This window comes from Colobus angolensis, unplaced genomic scaffold, assembly GCF_000951035.1.
Source record: "Colobus angolensis palliatus isolate OR3802 unplaced genomic scaffold, Cang.pa_1.0 Scaffold84, whole genome shotgun sequence".
NCBI lineage: Eukaryota > Metazoa > Chordata > Mammalia > Primates > Cercopithecidae > Colobus > Colobus angolensis.
Genome location: NW_012122265.1, coordinates 5307357 through 5332623, shown reverse-complemented (window position 1 = coordinate 5332623; position 25267 = coordinate 5307357). Strand labels below are relative to the sequence as shown.

The following is a 25267-nucleotide window of genomic DNA, read 5'->3' as shown; positions in this document are numbered from 1 at the left end:
TTTTGGCTTCCTCGGTCTTTCCTTGCCACTTGGCATAATAGCCAACAACAGAATTGATTCCGAAAAGAGAAACTTAGATATATGTGTTGTGACGGGAGTTCTGTTTCCATTTCTGCTAGCTGACAAACCCTGAGTGTTTATCTGTCATCACTAAATTCTGTAAAATGCTGAGTGATTGTCAGTGAGGTCACACTTTTTTTTCCTCAGCCTAATGGCATATTTTTTAAGCAAAGTCCATATTAGGGAACTGTAAAGCAAATAAAGACTTTTATAGAATAGCAGATAATTTTCATAAGTAAAGACTATATTCAAGCAGAAGGCTAACTAAACAAAAGTTTGATATGCTAAAAGGAATTGCAGCCAACTTCTTACCATGCTTTGCCTTTTATACTTGTTTTCCCACACATGATTTCATTTGATCCTTGCAGCAACCTTGAGATACTTCATATAGGTGTTATTCCAATTTTACAGCTGAGGAAACTGAGTCTCAGAGAAGTTAAAGTAGTTTTCCTAAGATCGCAATTCTAAGGGGCAAACCTATATTTAAATCTAAGTTTTCTGACTCCAGGATTCAATTTTCCTTTCATTATGTCTTACTCCCTTCAACTAAATACATAAATCATTACATTAGGGACAGACCATTAAAATAACAAACATTTTGCTATTTTTTTAAAAAGCTATTAGCAGCTACACAGGCCTGCAAAGTCTGGCAACCTCAGCAAAAGAGCAGACAGATACAGGGCCAAAACATTTCGTAACTAAAATCCCCAGTGTGTTAACTCCTAAACTTGACCCTACCAATTATAAAGCCTCCCAGTGGTTTTGATTAATTTATCCCATGTAATTATTTAGGGAAATGTAAATCCTCAGTCATCAAATAAATACCCACTCCCTAGATTCTACAATTAACATTTTACGATACTTGCTTTATTACATATCCGCCTGTCTGCTTATCCCTCTGTCCAACCAGCAATCGATTTTATTTTTCTGAACCTGCAGATATCAGTAAACTTTACTCATAAACAATTCAGCATACATAGCATTAACTTAGTTCAATATTTGCTTTTGTTTTTTTTTAAGTAAAATTTGCATGTAATCAAATGCAAATCTTAAGTGTACCATTCAATACATTTTGCCAAATGTATACACCCGTGTAACTAAACCTCCATCTAGACACAGACTATCACCCTTACCCCAGAAAGTTCACTTATGCCCCTTCTCAGTCAATTCCCCACCTCTGTTCTAATATTTAGCATCAGTTTTAGCTGCTCTAGAGCCTCATATGAATGAAATCATACAGTATTTATTCTTTTGTGTAAGGATTTTCTCATTCAAGATAAGGCTTTTGTGATTTATCTATGTTGTTTTGAGGATCAGGAGTTAGCTTCTTTTAATTGTTGAGTATTATTCTATTGTAGAAGTGTACTAATTTCTTTAACCATTTTTCTCTTGACAGACACCTGGGCTGTTTCCAGTTTGGGGTTAATCTAAATAAAATACCATGAATATTCTTGTAGAACTCTGTTTGTGAATATGTTTTTATTTCTCTTGGCCAAATACCTAGAAATGGAATCCAGGTCATAGGAGGGTGTATGTTTAGCTTTATAAGAAACTTCCAGAACTTTTTAGAAAGGAGTTGTAGATCACTTAATTCCCATGAACAACGTATGAGCATTTCTGTTGCTCCACATCATCACCAACATTGGGCATTATGAGTCTTTTTACAGTTAGCCATTCTGTCAAGCCTTTGTCAGATTACTTTTTGAACTACAAAATAAGAATATTCACAATAGAGAGAGTTTCCATTGTCAAGAGGCAACTTTGTCAAAATCTGTATTCATGTCATCCTCCTCCTACAGCAGTTCAGGTTTCCTAAGCTATATGATTTGGTCATTAAATCCTGATCTGCAAAGAGTTAGTTGAGAGCAGATTTATAATTTGGTCATTATTTTAAATGTTTTTGGTTTCAGCTTGAGCTCTAAAGCACTGAAATTTTGTTGAAGTTAATTCTTAGGGTTTTTTTCTATCAATACTAAGGCTTTGAAATTAATCAAAATGGTTAAGCTCTTGACTTACACTCAAAAGAAAAAATAAATAATCACAATCTAGTCACTAACTCATAAAACATATTTGACTGAATTAAATGAATCACCCTCAGGGCTGACTCTCATAGACCTAAACTCTGATTAATTAGAGTGAATTGTGTTAGACTAAACGTAAGTAACATGTGGCAAAGTTACCTCTAAATTAAGTTACTTCCAGTTCCCGTAGGAATTACACAGGTCCAATTAAAATGTTAATGTAAATGTTTCCTTAGGTCTTGTAATTTATCCCTAGAAAGTTTCAAGCTTTTAAATTGCTGTTTTCTTAGCTCTTCTTCCATTATCCGTGTTTCAGCTCTTACTCATTTGTTATGAAAATAACGCAAATGCTCTTAATGTTTCCCAAAAATGTATTTCAGTTCACTGCTTATAACATCAGACATATGATAACTCATTTGACAACTTGCATTTCAATGAACTTTCAGTAATCACTAACGGTAATAAATCTTAAAGCTCTAAAGAGGGAGAAATAAATTGTACAAGGCCTGAAGTTAATGTAACTTAGTCTAGGCATCATGAAACTCTAACATAAAAGATACCTTAGCTTTTCCACTTTTCTTTAAATAGTTCCTTTCTTTCTCTATATTTCAATTTCCCCAGACATTAAAGGGCAACATATGAGTGTATATGTGACTTTGTTAACCAGAAAATTTATGATGCAACCTTAGCATCAATTACTTTTTGTTAGGCAGATTGAATTTCTGGTGGCACCTATTCAGTTCTTCTTGTAACAAGTTTGAGAATCTCTGTGGGTTACAGAGGCATTTGGGAGATGGCACCCAAAGAAATGTTTTGAATTAGGCATTTTAATTTGTTTTGATGTGCCTTTTCTCAGAAGCACCTAATACATTGCTTTGCCTCTCTTTTTCTAGCTGTAAAATAGTACTAAATATACTGGTTCTTAAAATATGTTAATATAGTAGTCATTTGTTTAAATTACATAAAATGTCATCCGTATACGAAGTTTGCATATTTTTGGAGCTAAGCCCCACTAGGCACATATTTTGCACTTCTGAAAATAAGAATGTTCCATGGCCCGGATGCTACTGTACTGGCTAATTGTCCCACTTATAAAATATACAATACATACAACAGATTTTTAAAAGGTTTTAAAGTTTTTTTAAAAAAAATCTGCATATGAGGGTTCAGCATCACATGTACTAAAATTGAAATATACAGAAAAGATTAGCATGGCTCCTAAGCAAGGATGACATGCAAATTTGTGAAGCATTTTATATTGTTCAAAGTTACAGTTAGATAGAAGGAATAAGTTCTGGTGTTCTATTGCACAGTAAGTAGCATGACTATAGTTAACCATAACGTATTTTATATTTCAAAATAGCTAGAAGAGAGTATTCTGAATGTTCTCACCACAAAGAAATGATAAATATTTGAAGTAATAGATCTGCCAACTACTCTGATTTAATCATTATACAATATATACATGTATCAAAACATCACACTATATACCATAGTATATACAATTATTATGTGTCCATTAAAAACAAAATTTTTAAAAATATCTGCCTATGAGCCACCGGGCCAATGTTATATATAGGTGAAAATAGGCAGCTGATGTTGAGATGACGAACCAGCATAGACAAGACCTGTCTGCCTTAAAATACTTTCCCTTTACCCTCCTTTTAGATTAAGATATTATCTTCAGATTTTGCTCTGAAAAGTAAATGTATCAGTAGATAACATACAAGGATCAATTTTTATTACATGAACCATTAATGCCCATTGTCTGTTCAGAATCTAGCAGGTCCATGAGGGAATAGGACACAGTCAGAGACTGTGAAGGCTGAAGATGATATGAAATAATCAGAGGGGGGTGTGTATGTGTGTCTGTGTGTGTGTGTGTGTCTGGGTGTGTGTATGTCTGGGTATATCTGAGTGGGGTGAGATGGGAGAATCGGAGGACAGCTTGAGAGTGGAAGGCACCTATGGGCGGATGCTCTGAAAAAAAACCCGGTATTTTCCCCAGAGATACACTTGCTTCCTATGTTGGCCTAGGGCGGCACCCATGAGACACCAATGAGAAAATAACATCTTTTAATTTTCAGATAAAGCCAAATTTTGCATGAAAGATCTTTTGAGGTACTTTATTCTGTCTGACACAGTAAAGACATGTGCAGGCATCACTGATGCTGAGGCTAAGAATTTTGCATTTCCTTGTGTTACATAAGCCATATGGTTAAATCAACTCTTGCTCATCGACTAAATAAGTATTGAAAATGAAAACTAACTATCATTGTAAAGCGCTGTGTGCATACAAATTCTCTTTACTGTGATTCCAGAACTTGAAGTCATTGTTTTTATCTGATAATTACCTCCTGATATTTTGCCACTGACCCACATTACAAAGAAATCAAATTCAAATACTATATTTAAAAATCAGATTTCATTGCATTTTAAATTAATAGGGATGGAAGTAAAGTTAACTCATTAAGACATTTGATAGAGTTCACTTTTAGGCTTTCTTTTATTTCTAATCTATCTCTAAGCTATATCCCTTTTATTTGATTTGTTTTATTCAATACGTGCTATTTTAGTCGCATATAAAATAGAGTATGGTTTTATCAACTAGTTTTTCTCCCCTTAAAAACAAAAGTGATCGCTCCATGTTTTATCATTTATATATGTTTTATCATATTTAATAAAGACAGACACAAGACTTTAGAATCAACTTTAGAGCATAAGTTCAGCATTTATTTAGCTTTAGATTGTTAAGCATAATTAGTAGAATTTTATTACTTTTTTCATGACATTTTAATTTTTTCATTAAAAACATTTGGTCTCTCATAAATTAGCAGTAGCAAACAATAAAGGAAGAACCTTTAGACTGAGACAAAAAACCTTGATAAAAATAATTTGTAAATTGCTCTCTAATCATATTATACTAGGGCCCTAATATTAAAGAGCTGTCTTACAACTGGTAATTGAATTGCTCTTGTCAGTTTCTCTAAAAACAAGGGTTTTTAATCTCTTCTTGCAAGCTAGGAGATTCTTATGGTTTAAATATATTTTGGAAATTTGTTCCAACAGCTCAATTGAAGATGTCTGATATTTTCAATTATGTAAAGCATTTATGATTTTAAGCTCCCGGCAGAACTCTGCTGCTGAAGGGGGAAAAAATTAAGAACTGTTAGTCAGAAAGAGACTTACATAAGAACTGTCACATTGGTCATTGGTTTCAAAGCAGGAAGTCCTATATTTTAGAATCAAGGCTTTAAGGAATCTTTATTGAGCATTTTTCCCTCTCGGAGCTGAGACAAATGGCTGATGAGTGAAATCTTGAGAATGTTCACAGCTTTTCTCTTTCATTCTGTTGCAGCCCGGAAGATGGTGAGATCCATCCAGAAATCTGTCGGCTTTACATCCAGCTGCAGTGCTGCTTAGAAATGTATACCACAGAGATGCTAAAATCCATATGTCTGCTGGGGTCTCTTCAGTTTCATCGAAAAGGTATCTACGTTTAATCTTGCCGGAAACACTGAGGAATGTTGAACAAAAGCTAATCTTTGGTATAGTGTCCATATATACCATATGCCTATCTATATGCAATTAGAATGAATTTAAATGTTCAGGAAATGCTTGCTATATGAATTGGTAAGAAGTCTATATCAGTACTATTAAGTGTATACTAACACTGATTGTTTTGAACAGAAATTAGGGCAGCAACAGTTCTCAAATTTATTATTTTAGCTGTTGTGAACATGACTTTTGTTAGATTCAGCATAAACAGCAAGGTATATACTGATTTTACTAGGGGAGTAAATGCTATCCAAGAGTGCTATTTTCCTAAATGAATTAAGTTGCAAGAAGACAAATTACATAGTGTCCCAAAGATTTAAAAATAGAGGGAACTCCATAAATAACAGGGAGGTTGGTAATAGATAACCTCATTTTCTGGCTTCAACCATAAAGGAAATAAGGACTGTACCCTCCAGAGGTTAGTCATGGCTTCAGCATGATTTCATCAGACTTCCAGCTCCCATTCTGAATGATGCTCTGCCTTCTGGGTATTGGCTTTGCCCTCAAGCTGGCTTCCCTCACATTAGCAAACTGCAACAGTTGCAGTCATCACATCTGGCACTGTCCACTAAGAGAGAGAACTTCTCCCAACTACAGAGAAAAAGTTCTGAGCTTCATTCTGCTTGGACCAGGTTTATGCCTAAACCAATCACTGTAGACAGTGGGGAGGAATCCACTGACTGGTTAAGGCAATCAAGGCCCATTCCTGGAGCTAGGGGGTGGAGTCAGCCCCACCCAGCCAGTGGATATTCTGTGATGGGAGACAGTGGAATGGCAAGGATGCCACAGAGGAAGTCAAAAGTATCCATCACCAGAAGATTCAACCTGTATTTTCTTCATCAATTCATTGAACAATAATTTATTGGGAACTTCTAGAATACAGTGTTTTTGTGCTTGAGCTCAGGAGAATGGTAGAGGGTGGGCTCTGCATAGAAGGTAATCCTTGCCTATGATTTAATTTCAGAGATAGAAAAGGCCAGAGAACTTAGAAATACTCAGGGAAAATCTTAGGGTTCTGAAGTTAGGGTTCAGTTAGGGAAGGAAACAGAAAGATATTTCATATGAAGAAGCAATTAAAGATTTGAAATCAAATAAGCGTTGCAATTTGGAGGAGACTAAAGGACATGATGAAATACTTGTAAAAACCAAATCTTGACCGGGCGCAATGGCTCACGCCCGTGATCCCAGCACTTTGGGAGGCCGAGGCAGGCGGATCATGAGTTCAGGAGATCAAGACCTTCCTGGCTAACATGGTGAAACTCCGTCTCTACTAAAACTACAAAAACAAAATTAGCCAAGTGTGGTGGCCGGCGCCTGTAATCCCAGCTACTCTGGAGGCTGAGGCAGGAGAATAGCGTGAACTCGGGAGGCGGAGCTTGCAGTGAGCCGCGATCCCACCAGTGCACTCCACCCTAGGTGACAGAGCAACACTCAAAATAATAATAATAATAATCTTGTGTACACATATACATATGCACACAGGTGAACTAAAAACAAGATCCTACTACATTGCTCCAGAGACAGGAGAACATTTTTCCCAATATGTGAATATTATGTCTTTCTCCTTTTGCCTTCTGAAGGCTGATTTTGCAAGGGTTTCCATCTTTACTTCTGTTATTAATATATGAGAGATTAGCTCCTTGATACTCCTAATGCCTGATCAGGAAATTGAATACTCAGACACACTCATGACATCCAAACTGATGTCACTGACCTGATGTCTTTCTCTCTCTGTCTCTCTCTGACACACACACACAAAAACATGTACATGCATTCACACATAAACACACATACAGAGCAGTATTTTCATTCTCTCTAATGACTGAGTAGACACGGGATAGGTAGTTTTATTCCCAGGTCTGCACTGGCTGCACCTGCAGGATTTCATGCCTTGTTGCCACTGGGATCTTCCTTGCTGACGGCATGTCCTTAACACCCGGTGATCTCTACTCCCACTCCTGCTGTAGCTCCTCGATTTGCCACCTGGTCTCCTTCTGCCATACACGCCTACTTTTTGTCTTTTCACAACTGATTTTTGAAAAGGCAATAACAACTCTTCTCTGCTAACTCTCTGTTTATGAGTAAAGGGGATTTCCCCATCCAGACTGCTTTCTTGTTGCATTTGGTCATTTCACGCAAATGAAATGCAGTCACCTCTTAACTGAGCAGCTCCTTCCGTCTTCACTGCCTCTTGTCTTCACTGTCAGTTTCTGCTCTGCTTCTTTCTCTGCCTATTTTTTAAAAATAATCAAATAAGCTGCTGCCCCCTGCTCTAGTGCCTAAACTTCCATGCACAGCTCATGAAAAGAAAATACCTGATAGTATCTTTGATTTCTCCCCCATGTAGGATTAACTGTCCACTTGGATTTCTATCTTCTAAAACCATTATTAGTTAAAGTGTAATCCTTAGAAAACATGCTTCAAAATTATCCAGGAGGCTGAATAAACATGCAGATGCCTGGATCCTATCCAAGGACCTACTGAATTGAAGTCTCTGAGGGCACTCCAGGTGATTCTGAAACACATTGAGGATTAAGAACTGCTCCTCTACCCTTTGAGACCAAAAAAATGTAAATCACACCCCACCCTCCGTAAGAATAAAAGGAAAAACTTCCAAGCCCTTACCATGCCATTCTGCTTTGCTATTGTCTACTCCCCGAAGTGTACGCTTTCAATGTGGCTTTATGTGTTCTTCTTTCTCCCCCATGCTGATGAAAAGCAAATACAAAAGGGGTAGGTGCCCCTGATGAGTGTGATCTGTGTGATGGCTCATACAGTGCGTTGTCTCCAGGAACTGGGGATGTGACCATTGAAATAGGCAGTGGTTCTCAAAGTGCAGCCCCTGAACTAACAGTATTGGTGTCCAAATCATTTGTTAGAATTGCAAATTCTTAGTCCTCACCTCAGACATACCAAATCAGAAACACCTCTAAAGTTACTTTTTTTACTGCTGGAAAAAACTAAAACAAGTCATTGAGATAGTTCTCCAACTGAATATGTGTATAACCCTCGATCACCATCTGTAGCCAGCAAAACATAATTCTTTACTCTTTTTGGAAGTATGCACATACCCTACACTCCTGGCAAATCTCTTGTGTTTCCAGAAGGCAAGTCCAAGAACTAGCTGTCCTATAGACCGTTACCTTTCTCTTGGTACCAGTTGAGTTAAGGCAATGATGAGGAGGAGACTGCTTTATTGGTGACAAATTATCAATTAATACAGGAGTAAAGAAAATAGTAACATGTAGGCTTAAGAAATATATTGAAGGCTGGGCACAGTGGCTCACGTATGTAATCCCAGTACTACGGGAGGCCGAGGCAGGCGGATCACAAGGTCAGGTGCTCGAGACCAGCCCGACCAACATGGTGAAACCCCATCTCTACTAAAAACACAAAAATTAGCTGGGCGTGGTGGCATGTGCCTGTAATCCCAACTACTCAGGAGGCTGAGGCAGGAGAATCACTTGAACCCAGGAGGTGGAGGTTGCAGTGAGCTGAGACCATGCCACTGCACTCCAGCCTGGGCAACAGAGCAAGACTCCATCTCAAAAAAAGAAAAGAAAACAAAACAAAACAAAAATATTGAAGGTGGAGATAAGTCACTAGCAATAAGCATGAAAGAAAATATCATTAAACCAGAGAAAATAAAGTGCTAGCAAACATATGCATGAAAATATACACTAGACAAATTTCCTGAAAATTTCTGGAAGGACAAATAAAATATTAGGTTTGGGGGAGGGATGATTACATTAAAGAAATCATTTTTTAATTTTTTAGTTACATATTTGTATGATACATCCTTTCTATTTCTTCTCACCATTAATCTCTTTATTACACCTAAGGGATTAATGCTATCTGAATACTTTGGACTCCTGGCTTGTTTATATTGTGCGCTAATTCATATTCTCACCATCAAGATGGCACAGAAAATGTCAGCTGGTGCCACTAGGTTTTGTTCATTCTTTGATATCATTGGAAACTGTAGAGCAACCTGTCTGCCCAGGAACCTCAAGTATATGACTCTTTGGGAGGCCGTGGTTAAAAGAATAAGAATACTTGGTTCCAGTGACCATGAATAGCCAGAAATGAGTTGAGGTAGAGATAGGTCCATAGACCACAACCCAAGAGTATTAAACTAGAACAGAAGAGTCAGACAAATTAAGAGACATAACATGTATCTTGGAACCCTTGAAGCTTGGAGCACCTACTCATAAAAGTAGACAGAAAGGAGTCAGGTAGCCTTACTACCAATAAAAAGTGAGAAAACTTACTACCACTGGAGAGAAAGGCAGACAAATGCTTCATCTTCATAAAAACAAGAAATGGGGAAGGAATGGGAAGGAAGGCTATGCTAATATGACTTAAGGCCCTGAGTCAAGATGCATGATTAAGGAAAAATATGTATAGACTCAAAATGAGCAGTGCATTAAGAATTGAGATGTAGGTGATTCCAAATTTCAGGCAAGGTGGTGGAGGTAGCAGGAGAAAGCGTGGATCAAGAAATTAGTCTCCTTCCCCCAGTACTGATATAAATCCATATAAATAGGTATATAAAATATAAATATATATATATTTATTTAATTTTATATGTCATATCTTAGAAAAACGACCATTTTCCCAATGGAAAGAAGACTTTTTACTGAGATTTAAGATGCCAGACTAGTTTTTACAAGATAATATACTCATAACCAAACAGTGGTACCTCTGGTGTGGCCTCAGGCTAGGGATTGAGTCTGTCTGGCTGACCTCACTAAATGCCTTCCTTTGAGAAATAAAAGTCCCCTGAGTTTTAGGGGAATTATGGCTCACATTCTAATCTGTAACACTTGAAATCTCTTTCTGCATAGAATCTCTATCTGGTTTCTTGTAATGCTATAATAGACACTGGAGGTCAGGTGTGGTGGATCATACCTGCAATCTTAGCACTTTGGGAGGCTGAGGCAGGAGGATCACTTGAGCCCAGGAATTTGAGACCAGCCTGGGCAACATAGTGAGACCCTGTCTCTACAAAAAATACAAAAATTAGCCAGGTGTGGTGGTGCGTACCTGTACTCCCAGCTACTTGGGAGGCTGAGGTGGGAGGATTGCTTGAGGTGGGACACAGAGACTGTAGCAAGCCAAGATCACACCACTGCACAGCAGCCCAGGTGACACAGCAAGACCCCATCTCAAAATATAAACAAAATAAAAACTGGTATTTTAATCCCTTATGCAAGCTACACTATTTTCCCTCTGTGTGAATACTAAAAGTTTGCCATTCCCCTCTTCTTCAGCATTTCTTTTCCATCAAGGAAAAAAAGGGGGGATTGCAACTGAGTCACTAAATTTGGCTCTATATGAGCGTCTCTAGTCAATTTTTGATTAGGATGAGATACTGAAACCAAACTATTTCACATTTATCTATACATTTAATTTGTTTTTATGTCTATCCACCTCCCTGGCTGCCACCAGAAGTTCAGATAGAATTGTGTATCTCACTTAGTTGTACTACTGTATTGAGTAGTCATGACATGAGTTTACTCTTTGGAGAGAATGGGCACACAAGGCCACTGCAGGGGTTAAGAATATAGTTTCTTTCTGGGAAAAACGAGCCTCAAATAACTTTAAAGCTCTTGCAGTGAGCCTGAATTTAGTAATGAAGATTTTCCTTCTCTCCCAATTAAGCAACTTATAACTATCTTTCTAGTCCTTAGCAAAATCGTCAATGGATTTTCATGTTTATTTCATGCACCATGCTTCTGAATTTTTGCTGTCTCATAAGTCTGATTGGTACAATCTACTTGGAAATCTTTTTTACTTTGCAAGATGATCCTGTTGCCAAAGAAATGAAGAAAAACATTACTAAAGTGATTTTCTTTTTTTATGGCCAACGAATGAAAGTACATTACAGTAATGTGAGGTAAAATCTACATATAATAAACGCTACTGAGTTATATCAGGTAGAGAGTGGTTCTGAAAAACTTTGTTTGTTTTAAAAAGGTGACAGATGGGAATAATTTTAGTCGTCTTGTAGTTTCATATTCTAACACTTTAAGTTGTAGATTGAAGCATTACTTGACAAAGTCTAATTTCTATGTTTATGGTGAAAAATAGTTGTTCTCACTTCTTCACAGTTAGTTAGGTAGGAAATCTTTTCCCATTACTGAGTCCATGTATCACATTGACTATTAATGCCTGTTTTCTGCCACCAGATGAAAAGAGATTGCAGGTTTCATTCACTTTATTGGCAGAAAGTGGAGCCAGGTTTCTAAGGGAATTGAATGATCCTGCCATTTTGACCATGGCTTTCCTCTCTCTTGCTTTCTTTTCCCCATTCAATCAGTTGTGGCAACAGCCCCATTCTGAAAAGAGCGGAAATGACAGAACACTCCAGTCCAGCTTCCCTCCACATGTGAACCTGCCCTTTCTATCTTTGTTCTCATTTTACCTTGCTCTGTCAGTGGTCCCCTTTGACTCTGCTTGTCCTCTCTGCCATAGCTTACAGCAAAATTGTCCCCAGGCCCTTTGAGGGTATACCATCCTCCCTCCCTCTCCCAAAGTAAGATGGGTTCTTTCCCCTAAAGTGTGCTACCATGGTAAATACAGAGATAAAAATATGCAGAGGAGATGTAATCACAAAAGGGAAATAATAGAGAAATGTTAAAAGTTGAAAAATCTCAATTCAGAATCTGCTGGGAGCTAAGAGCTCAAGATGCACTAATGAGAAATTAATGAGCCATCTTCCAGCAAAATACAGGATGAACTCAAGAGAAGAATAAAATATGAGCAGTAAAAACTCCAATGTATTCAGCATCATATTAAGAAATGTAAAGGAGGTGATCCACACTTCAACAAAAGAAGCCAGCAACATAAAGACAGAAATAGAATATAGCTGCCTTATTTCCTAATGGAATGAGGCAATTGATACTAAAACAGAACAATGGATTAGAAGAAATAAAGCTGAATAAATCTTAGACATGATTCAAATTCTAAGTGGAAACATGTGTTCATTATTTGAAGAAATATTTATTATCTATCATATGTAAGGCACTGTTCTGAGTGGTAAGAGACTGCAATGATTAAGACTGAAGAGGTAGGCCAGGCACAGTGGCTCACTCCTGTAATCACAGTACTTTAGGAGGCCGAGGCAGGCAGATCCCTTGAGGTCAGGAGTTTCAGACCAGCCTGTCCAACGTGGTAAAACCCCGGTCTCTAGTAAAAATACAAAAATTAGCCAGATGTGGTGGCGGGTGCCTGTAATCCCAGCTACTCAGGATGCTGAGGCAGGAGAACTTCTTGAGCCCAGGAGGCAGAGGTTGCAGTGAGCCACGATGATGCCACTGCACTCCAGCCTGGGCGAAAGACTGAAGAGATTTCTGTTTCTTATGAAATATATATTCTAAGCCAAAGGGAGAGAGGAGAAAGAGAGACAGACAGAGCAGAGGTAGGGGGAGGGAGAAGAAAGAGAGGAGTGGGAAAGAAAGAACAGAAATAAACAACTTTTCTAAAAGTTCCAAATACTAATAAGTGCAATGAAAATAATTGAAATAGAATGGATGATGATGTAATAGAAAGTGACTGGGTAGCTACTTTGGAAGGGGTGATCAAAGTTCTCTAAGGAGATAAAATTTAACCTGAGACCTGAAGGACAAGAAGGAAACAATTTCATGAACATTCGTGTTACAAATGACCAGAACAGGCATGTAGTGTTTGAAGAATATAAACATAACTTACTTCTGAAACCCAAGGGTAATCTAAAGCCTTCTTCTACTCTATCTCCAGGTCTTCACATACCAGTGAGTAGGACATTATTTGTCACCTTTAGTCAATGTAGATGTTGGCTGAAGAATAGGATAATAGCAATGATCATAGCTTCCACTTACTGTGTTCCTTCTACTCGCCAGGTGCATTATACATACCATCTCATTTTATCCTCAAGTATATTTTCCCCATTTTACACATGAGGAACTCAAAGCTCAATGAGGTAAGTTGCCTGAGGCCACATAGCACATTTGTCTCACTACAAAGTTTGTGGTTGTTCCACTGCACTAGACCATTCTTACTAAGCTACACTGGAGAAGGGCAGGAGGACATATCAAATGGAGAAATAAAGGATAGTAGCACAGTTAGCTGAATTTTATCTTATTTAATGATTAGTGAGCATATTTCAAAACCATGCTTAATAGCTAAAATACATTGTGTATTTAGTTTCTTACCAAAATAACACTTAGTTTGGAGAGGTACTTTCAAGACTGGAGAGAATTTTAACTCCATATATCATCTTATTTACAAAATATATTACCATGGGTGAAAAAGTTTAATTCTAAGAAACTATTACATACAGTAAAAGTAAATAAATAAAATGAAACATTTATGTGATCCAAAAGGCATACAAGTTAGCCATGACACCCAGTATGGAAAAGTCTGAATTAATTAACTATAGAGTGAATACATCTTAGACACTGTGCTGCTCTCACTATGTTAGGGGCTGGAAAGGGAGCAGTCAGAGCCCCATAAGGATATCCTTTGAATGTATCTTCTATTGTTTGCTCTCCTCCTGTGTTCCAAGGGGGCTCTGTGCTTCTTACACAGCTACTTGGCACTACCATGAAGGCTGCTACTCTGGGGGCCATGATGGGACAGCAGTGCCACAAGGAGCGCAGAGGAGGCCAAAGGGCAGGAGGAGAAGGGGATAGTTTTGTATCTCTTCTGAATTGGAAAATGTTTATCTCCCAGTGCATGGGAAGCATGGAGCTCCGGGTATGGTATAATTATTATTTTTTGCCATGTGTTTTATGACCCTAAGAATATCTTCTTACCATAGTGTAGAAAAACCTTTGAAACTACTTTTTCATATGGGTAAATGACTAACTGAATTAATATAATTTATTTCTATTTAAGTTCCATGCTTTTTAGAAACACAAGAGAGTAAAAGTGGATTATTTAAAAAACAGCCTACATTTCCCCAGTCCTTTTCACAGTGCATGGTGTTAAAAAGCACCTAGCAGTTATGAAAATGCATGAGAGTTAGTATAACTATTTGGATTCATACGCATTCATGAATCTGATATAAGCCATGTTCATTTTGTTGTTCACATTCAGTCAGTATGAAAACTGCCCTGCAAGCCTGTTCTGTGTATAGTGTGCAGGTAATGTGTCAGGAGCACAAAGGATGTAGGAAATTTACTCCTGCCACCAAGGAAGTGATAGGGCACTGATACAGTATTATCCCAGAGAAGACTGGTTTATTTTGTTTTGATTCCTGGAGACATTTACTCAAATGAATAAATTGACTTTACTGGACAATAGAGACCAAACTAAGGACATCCAAAAAATACTATGGCAGTGCCTCCCATTGTCACCGGCAAACTGAAGACAGGCAGGAAAGCAAGAAGGAATGGAAGGGGGAAAGAAAAGAGGAATGGGGAAAACACAAGTGGAAGAGAAAGGATGAGAGAAATAAGAGATGAGAAGGAAAGAGGTCTCTAGAGTGGGTGTGATAAAGGACTCCCAGCCCACTCCTCTGGTGCCTGTGCCGAGGACTCCTAAAGCTGAGAGTGCTCTATTGCACCCTTGAGACTGCCCCACAGTCAGATGTGTTTTTGTTTCTCGTGAATGACCAGCAATTTCTCACGAATATAAGAATAACCAGCCTTTCAATTTGTTATGTGCTTCATGGGTGGTTTCCCTTAAATTTTCCTCAAACTTGCCTATTATATTATCCATAAACAAGCTAAAAATACATAGAAATCCCCAAGGAGCTGAAGGCTAAAAGCTTTTCAAGACTCTAAGGAAAGTGGCCAAGTTTTCATGTCCTAGTTCTAAACAGTGATGTAACCAGCATGGTATGATTTTAAGGTGCTCTAAGGGTTCTCTTCCTCCCCTACCCCATCCCCTCCTGAGCAAATATTTGTTCACTGAGGCCTGAAATTGATTTTTCAGGGGACAGAGTTTTTCATTTCATAATAAGAAATGATTTTAAATGTACAACAACTCCCTTGGGCAAAGCAAAACATTGACTTGAAGCCACCATTTGGAAACACATGTTGACCTCTTTTCCAGGAAGAGCGCAAGGAGCCCACCTGATATGTAAAAACAAGTACTGAATTCTAAGGATAACCTGTCAAAGGGGGTGATGCTAGGGATCAAGAACTCAAATTGGCCACTTTCCAGGTTTGGATGGCTCTGCTGACTCCTTAATGTGGCTCAGAAGAATATCTATGAACTGACCCTGAAAACCTCTCCAGTCTCATATCTCACCAGTAATCCCCACCTCACCTGCCCTTATACCCTGCCCTACCCACTTGAATCATCTTGAACTACTTTGAGGAACATCAACTTGCAAGTTCCTTCCAGTTTTGTCCTCTGCCTTGGACATATGACCCATCCTACCTCACCCTACCCCTGTCCCTTTCACTTGGCCCATCCCTATACTTTCTTTGGGTCATAACTTAGATAACTTATGAAGGCCATAACTTTCTTCAGGAGGATTTTCCTGACCCTCCAAGCTTGACCAATGCCCACTCAATGTGTCCCTCAAGCATTTCCATGACTCTAATAATGGCACACATTACATTGAGAGTTGATTACCTGGTTTCTTCCCTATTGTCCTCTCTAGACTTTGATCACCATGAGTATGTTCACCTTTGTATCCCTAGCACTTAGCAGAGTGCCTCAAGCAGAGTAAAGTTTCAATTAATGGTTATTGAATAAATGAATGAATTGCTTTAATTCTGTGTCTATTGTCAAAAGAAGGAGAGTATAATTAGAGGAAAAGTTTATCCAGAGATGTTGGGCTGAACTTATGCATATATTTTCCTTCCTGGTGAAAATCCACTGAAATAATGGAAAAACATGTAATGAAAGGAATAAATCCATATTAGTTCCTGTATTTGTCAGGGTAGGGTAACTATTGTATGAGATAACACCAAATCTCAAAGGATTAGAACAATAAAAATTCATTATTCACCGATGGCATAGTCCAATGCCAGAGCTGGGTAGAGTGAGCAGTGTTGCTGTTTCCATTCTCTGCATTCATCAAATGGTCAAGGGGAAAACAAGGAAAACCTGGGGGATCCTATAGGAGGATTTTCAGGGGCCGGTCTGGAAGAGGCATGCATCACTCCTGATCAGAGTCCATTGGCCATAGCTCTGTCATTTCTAATAGTAAGAGGAAAAGAAAATAGAGGATGACAAACACAAAACAGTCTCCCACAACCTTGAAAAACAAGGAAGGATGACTTCAACAAACTAGAAATTTTGAGGAATCTGTCAAAGCTAGAAAGCAATTGGGATTAGATTGGTGAAAATAAAACAGAGGAAACCCCCTAGCAGATAAGAAACTCAAGAAGAAATTCAAGCAGGAGAAATTTTCTGTGAAAATGAGATCAATTCCAGAGATTCTTCAAACTCAGAGTCAACAAATACAAATCATGGGAAAGATTGCTGGAACTGCTGTCAGGAAATTTCATGTTCAAAATCGCATTACGGAAAAGCTGGGCTACCCCACACTGAGCAGCACAGACCATCAGTGCTTGCCCCAGGAGGACATCTTGTGTGAGGGTCAGGACTGGGCAGCAAAGCAGAAAAGAGTATAAAATAAATCTGAGCCTCCACAAGGACAGCTGCAGAAGAAAAAGACAGTGAGCACATGACTACAGTGCTTTTTTCAGACTAAATTGCTCAGTATATCTCACCGGAATAAGAGTGGTAAACAGGAAACTTAGAGCAGGCACAGGGCCAAAAACAGGCAGGGTACCCAGGTATCCACTGGAGATGGGAAACCCTCACACCCATAAGAAATGCTTTTGACACATATTGTCCAGCCACACACCCTGCCCCTTCTCCATCATCACCAGAAGGAGGACACTGTTATTAACAGACAGACAGAGGTCCTGAAAAACAAATTTGAATAGACATTCAGGAATGACAAGATTTTTAAGAAAAACAAACACTGTAAAAAGGAGATACCAGATACAGCAAATGACTAATACTTGAAGAACACATTTTAAAAGTGATAAAAAATTTAAAATATATGTGATCAATATATGCAAAGAGATTTATGAGTCTGCATATTCTTAAAACAATTTTTGTCTGCAACATAAAGGAAGCAGCCAGATTTGTTGGAAGTAAAAATGTGATCAATCAAATAAAAATAGATGGGTTAATCAGTGTTGGGAGACAGTTCTCCACTCGTCTCTCACATTCTGCACATCTTGCAAACTGGGGCACTGACTGCCCTTTGTTTTACCCTATCTTCTCAAGGATGTTTATTTAGGAAATGCCTTGGAAAACAGAGACAGTGTTTCTTCCAGAGCAAGGCATACTTACTATTCAGTACAGTGAAAATGTTTCCCTCTTCAGCAAAGGGCAGACACGCTTATAAAAGACACAGAATGCCTGAGCTCAGGGTTCTGCCCTCCTGTCACGCAGCCCACTGTGTGTGCAGGTACTGTTTGGCCATTTTGTTCCTCACTGTGGGAATTAGGACTCAAAAAACCAGCACAAATGCTAATCCTCTGGCTACTGCTTTCTGTGAGTAATAAACTACCTTTGTATCTGACCGAGAAATCTCATGTCTTCTTCCAGTATCCATGAAACTACAATAGGCTAATTTGCAAGTAAGGTAAAATCTCAAACCTTTCACAGTTCTTAACATTATTATAATGGAAATACTGAGAGCCTAAAATGGTGAACTGAAAGATGAAGTCAAGGTATTCTCCCAGAATTCAGCCCAAAAGATCATTTGAGTATGGAGAATATTTAAAAAATGGGAAAGATTGAACCAGAGACTCCAATATAAAATAGCAGTTCTGAAAGAACAGAGAGAATTGAGAGAAATCAATAATCAAGAAAAATAGAAAACAATTCCCCAACCCTAAAAAAAAAAAAAAGAAATATCTAAAGTTAAAATATTAGACTATCTCAATGAATCACTTGGTAGATTACTTAATAGTTACTGAGGGATAGGTGGGTACGGTGGCTCATACCTATAATCCCAGCACTTTGGAAGGCCAAGGTGGGTGGATCACTTAGGGCCAGGAGTTCAGACCAGCATGGCCAACATGGCCAAATCATGTTTTTCCCACAAATACAAAAAATTTTCCAGGCATGGTGCTACACACCTGTAATCCCAGCTACTCGGGTGGGTGAGACACAAGAATTGCTTGAACCTGGGACACAGAGATTGCAGTGAGCTGAGATCACAACATTGCACTTCAGACTGGGCAACAGAGACAGACTCTGTCTCAAAAAAAAAAAAGAAGTTACAGAGGGGAAAAGGGGTGCATCTACTGTGCACCTTGTACAAGCTGACAGAAACCACATTAAACAAACAATTGATAATACTTAGCATCATGAATAAGACAAACTGACTCACATTCTTTCTGGTGTGATGCACTAAGGACACAGTATCACCCCTATAATATTCTTGCCAAAAAATGTTTATTCTGAATCTAGGCATGTGGGACCCATCAGACAAATCCAAGTGGAAGGACACTATATAAAACAATTGACCTGAACTCTTCATTCAAAAATATTCATGACAGTAAAAATGAAAAAGGCAAGGATGCTGTTCTAGATTAAAAGAAAATAAAGAAACATGACAGGCCATGCACAGTGGCTTATGCCTGTAATTCCAGCACTTTGGGAGGCTGAGGTGGGAGAAGTGCTTGAGGTCAGGATCAGTTTGGGCAACATAGTAAGACCCCATCTCTACAAAAAATAAAAACAAATTAGCCAGGCATGGTGTTGTATTCCTATAGTCCCAGCTATTGGGAGGCTAAGGAGAGAGGATCACATAAGCCCAGGAGTTCAAGGCTGCAGTGAGCTATTATCATCACTGCACTCTAGCCTGGGCAACAGAATGAGACCCTGTCTCAAAAAAAAAGAAAAATAAAAAAACACAACAAGTAAATGCAGTGCATAGTCCTTAAATGTATCCCTCAATTTAAAGAGAAATGATAAAGTATTTATTGAAACCATTGGGGAAATTTAAATATAGACGATACATTAAATAATAGTATAGAATCAAATTATATTGAATCATATTTAATCAAAGTTTAAAAACATTGGTGCATTCCTAGGTACAGATAAAAGAGAAGAGAACAGAGTCATACTAGTTATTAGAAAAACTTAGTTTGAACATGAATTTATATAGCCAGCCAATTAGAATTTAAGTGTAAGCACCAAGAGGGGGAGAGAGAGAGAGAAGAAAATGTATTTGTGGTCATGTAAAAACTAATGAATTTAGCATTCCACAGATCTCCTCTGAAACAATTAGTCAAGGATATGCTCCCAAAAATGAAAACTGAATTCAAAAAAGAGGAAGACATGTTTGAAATCCAAGAAAAAGTGGTATTCAAAGAAATCAGGAGCCATAAATAAATAGCATTAGGGTATGAAAGAGTTCCAAGAGAAAACTGCATTCAACTTTATGCTATTAAAAATTTATTCAGTGGATTATTTTCTAGGACAAATGAATTATCAAAATTAACATAAAAAGAGAAATAATTTTAAATAAACCATTAAACCTAGACAACACTTAAAAAGTAATCAATGATTCACGCTTTAATAAAGGTCAAAGTCTTACATGGTAGTAATTTATAGTTTCATTTGCAGTGGATTCAAAAATTTCAAAATTCAAAAATGTCAGTGGAAAAAGTACAATGAAGGAGAACTTTCTATACTGAATACTAAAAACATAATAATTAAAATATCATGGAACTGCCACAGGATAAACAAATAAATATAAAATAAAATAGTATATCCAGAAATAAACCCACATTTATATGGGAACTTAATATATTAGAAAGAGCAAAGTCAATAGAAAAGTCACTAGATGCTGTTGGGGCAATTGGCTCTTCATTTGAGCTAAAAATTTAGATTATTATATCATACCATATATAAAAGTAAATTATAGAACTGAATATTTCAAAACTGTGCGAGTATTAGAAGAAAATATATGCAAGGCATAATACCAAAAGACATAAAAGATGAACAGCTTTGACTATACAAATTTAACTTTTCACAAAATACATTATAAACAAAATTCAAAGACATAATAGAGTAAAAGATATATGCAGTATATATAGCAAATGTTCAGTGTCCATTCTATGAAGAGAAGCCCTACAAATCAATAAGAAACTCAATGCATTGTTTAAATGGGCAAATGATACAAATAGAAAATGTAAGGAAGAAACACAAGCAGTCAATTAAAATAGGAAAATAAATGCTTACCTGCGTAACAAACCTGCACCTATACCCCTGAACTTAAAAGTTTTTTTAAAAAGAAAGTAGAAAACAAAAAAAAGAAAAGTTTAACCTCAGTAGTAATAAAGGAAATGAAAACTAAAAACAAAAGGGCAATGAGATTCTATTTCTCCCCATTAGATTAGCAAAAATTAAATGTTGATAATATGAAGTGCTAGGAAAGGGGTGGGGAAATGGGCCCCCTGGATTACCACTGGTGGACGTAAAGTATAAATTAGCATAGCCTTTTCAGAGGCCAATTTGGCAATATATATTAAATTTTAAAATGTGCATACATATACTTTGTCTCAATATTCTGCCTCAAAGGATCTGTTTTACATAAATATTGACATATTGTGGAAAAAGAGAACAATTACAACCCAGCTTCCTTATTATGGAATACTGCCCATCCATTAGAAAGCATTCCATAAATTAAAATGTACTAACAGGAAAATATCTCTAAGCCTGACTACAGTAGCAAAGTAAGTTGTATAACAACATATATAGTATAATTACATTTTTTAATGCTGTATATCTATTGAGATACTACTATGCGTAAGCCGTGATCTTCGGTAGTAGGCTTATAGAATTGAAGAAAATAGATAAAATTATTGGCCTTACAGAGTTTACCTATGACGTTTGGAGATGAGAGATGAGTGTGGGACTGGGGATGGCAAACAATAAACTAGTAAGCAAATACATAAGCAAGATCATTTCTGATAGTGGACTTTTCTAAGAAGGCAACATGTCATGTCATGGAGAAGAATCCTAGCATAAAGTTGGTACTATAGGTAAATGAGAGCAATTATAATTCACTTGCAGAGTAAACTTGACACCACATACATTCTGGAATTGAAAACCCCTTAAATTCATATTGATCTTTTCTGTCTTTTAAGACATGTTAGCTAAAGAAGATACTATATCAAACTTCTGCAGGGATTTTGTAAGCTGACAGAAAGCCCTAAAGTGAGGGCCAACATTCATGGTTTCCATTCTGGTTCAGCTACATTAGCAGAGTTAGACCTAAACGTCACCAAAAATAGGAAAAGTAGGTTATTACCTGCCTTTACAAGCCCATAGGGCTGTTTCAAGATCTTTGAAATCTTTAAAATGATGTTTTAGTTTGAAAAAGTTATGGAAGGGCATTTGTCTTGTAAGTAGCAGAATAATCACAGGTATTAAGTATAATCAAAGGTGTTGTCAACTAAATTCCATTTACAGCTTTGCATGTAAAAGGTGTAATATGAGGGAGGTGGAGAGAGGCCTCCAACAAGGAACGTCACATTTCCTGGTGTCCTCCCTTTTCCTCATTGGAATAAAAGCTTCAGGCTCTATAGTCTGGACCTCAGGACAGGGAATAATATGGCCCCAAAGCTAGACAAAGCCCATAAGCCAGAGAATTCTGATGAATCTTCTTCCCCTCCCCCTCTTTGATGCCCAAACCATACTCCATTCACCAAGACATTTCCAATACACAGGAGTGTAATAGAAGCCTTCAGGTTTTGAAAAGCAGAGACCTGTTTTTGGGGGAGCCCTCATTTTGCCGCTTCCCCTCATCTCAGCTACCCCTGCTCAGACTCACATCCTAAGGCTGACCCTGCCTAGAGATACATGGCTGGTAGACTGACCGCACTTGCCGCACTCTGCCAAGAGGCAAAATGCAAATGCTTTTAAGAGGTCAATGCTCTCCAACTGTGAAATGGTAATGTGCTAAATTATGTGCTTAATTAATTTCCCCCCAAGAGCATACCATAAAATTGGAGAAACAATTCCTCAGGCAAGTCCCATCACCCAGGATCAATGTGCATAAAGTACACAGGAAAAGATCAAAGTTTCTCATCAGTAAATGTGTGCATGTGCTCTGGCTGAATGTTCAGAGGTCGATTTCTACTGTAGGTTGGTGAAAGGCATACAGCCAATTAAATTGCTTCGCTCTTTCTCCTTGTATTGTTACCACATGGGTTAGAAACTTCAGGGATGAGATTTTTGCTACTTCCCTCCAGCAGAAATCCAAGGAAAAAACTTCCTGTTAGATTTTACCATGAGCAGGCATCCTCTTCACAAGTTTGTAGATTTTGTTTTTTATTAGTTTTCTTGTTAATGCAAAGCAATCACAGTAGGATTAGGGAAACTGAGCTAAAAGATAAGGTGATATAGCCACTACCTTATGAATATTCAATGATATGGGCTGTAACAATCACTTAACTAGTCTGGAGTTATAGCTACATGATAAAAATAAAACTGGATAAAGGAGGCAAAAACACTATATATAATAACTATCCTTTTTTCCAGACTACATAATGTTATACAACAGCTTTGTAATTATTTGTATAATGTTTTCATTGTTTAACTCCAGCACTGTAAGCTCCATGAGACTTACAATGCTGAAGTTTTCTTTCACCTCCATATCTCTAGCAGCAATCCCTTTGCTGGTAGCTGACACTCAAGATATATTTGTAAATAAATGAATGAATGAGTGAGTGAATGAATGAACACATGACTAAGCCAGGTTTAATACCTAGTTCCAGGCCTAATTGATCATTTCCATGGTACCAGGATACCCCTCTGTGGAGGCACAAATTTTCAAGAAAGAATAAAAGACATTAAGAGATTATGCCTAGGCCATACACCATAACCTCCCATTTAATTTCATATAAATTTATGGCTGAACCAGTTTGGAGATTTGTTTCCAGAAAGTACTGATTTATTCACTTGAGATCGATCATGGTAAAGACAAGTCTTCATGGGTAGGCAGTGCATTGCTGTGGACGGCTACCTAGTACATGGTGTTCACATTTGAGTTGATGGTGCTTTATGGTCTTAGTGGTGTAAGTCTGGATCAAGGTCGGGCTCTCTCCTCATAGAAGGATGTGTTGGAGGAGGCTAGAGAGCCAAGGAATTGGAAGGCAGCTGCATGATCCCTGCTGCATGCTGAGAGGGCCAGTGTCTAGAATCAGAGAAAACAGCAGGAGCTCTCATTCTTTCTGCTGGGTGTCACCTGCTCCCGGCCCTTTTACCTGCACCAAAAGCCAGTAGGTTTCACAAGCTAAATCCCTCCTCCTGAGCTAACTTAATCTAATTCACTAAGAATGCGTTATAAAACACCAATACTCTATCAAAGACAGGGGCTTTAATTTTATCTTGATCTTTAGGTTCCATTGACCTCAAGCTGTCTTTCCCGGAATGTTGTGAAAACATGCTATACACACAAACACACACACTCATACATGTATATATCTAATTATTTTATTACTCAGAAAGCTATTAGGGTTAATGGAACATTTGACTTAAAGCATAACCAACCTTTGCACTGACATCCTGCATATAGAGCCTGCATTTACGATTTCTTATTTCTGTTATCTTTACCAACACCCTCCCTCCCTTAGGAAAGGAACCTGGCGGGGGAACCAAGAGTTTGGATTGCAAAATTGAGGAGAGTGCTGAAACACCTGTCCTAGAAGACTCCTCATCATCCCCCGTAGATAGTCAGCAACATTCCTGGCAGGTTTCCACAGACATTGAGAACACTGAAAGGTAAGTGGGAAGTTACCCTGAATAGACTGCCAATCCTCCTCCCGTTAATGTTCTTAGGGGCCACAGAGAGATGAGGTTTTCTAGTTCAGATTCAGAAACAAAGCTTTCTTTGGTCTGCCAGAGGAGCATAGTGCTGGCAGGGACCCTGGAGACTGCCTAATCTGCAGACAATAAAACTAAGACAAGAGAGGGTAAGCAGTCCAAATGCTGCAGAAGAACACTAGCAGCACCCACAGTAGGCACAGGCTCCCAGGCCGCTGCTTCTCCCACTCTAACACATTGCATCTCCGTGGAAAATGAGAACAGTGTGCTGCCTTGGAGGGGAGAAAGTCTACATGCTGTCATAGTTCACCTACTGGGCTGGTGCCCAAAATTCTCATTTGTTTAAGGGAGAAAATCCAAAATTACACAAAGATGCCTCCAGTAAAGTCTCGGGTTTCAGGTATATGGAACAGTCTGCTTAGTTGCCATTTGAGGGCTGAGCATTCTGTACAGTTCACAAAGGGCTTCTCCCAGGGCCCCCTTCTCTTTCTCTCCATAAGGTGGCTGGTGGCCCCTCAGTGGTCAAAGCAAGTTAATGCATTTTCTTAACTTCAGTAGCTCTCGCTTCTAGAGAGGCAGTTTCTTTCTTGAAAAGAAGAGACTCTACAGTGATTTTATTTTATTTAGGAAAAAGGAGTAATAATAATATTATTATAATAAATACCATGTCATGTCCCATCTAGATGCTAAAAATGACATTCTGTGAGGCAGAAAGATAAGCCTCTTGTTTATTTGCCTTTACACTGATATCTGTGCCCTTTGCTACTAATGTCCCCAGAGCTGGCACCAAGTAGCTGAATGAATACTGGGCAATTCCACTGAGT

General features: G+C 38.1%; 1 protein-coding gene across 1 annotated transcript in view; it reads left to right on the top strand.

The window, feature by feature from the left end:
• Nucleotides 1-25267, top strand: part of RGS7BP (regulator of G-protein signaling 7 binding protein) — a 105689-nt gene that overhangs the window by 64549 nt on the left and 15873 nt on the right. Inside the window, exons 3-4 of the mRNA XM_011930130.1 lie at nt 5440-5570; nt 24254-24401. Of these exons, the coding sequence (XP_011785520.1) occupies nt 5440-5570; nt 24254-24401 (279 nt within the window). The remainder of the gene's footprint in view (nt 1-5439; nt 5571-24253; nt 24402-25267) is intronic.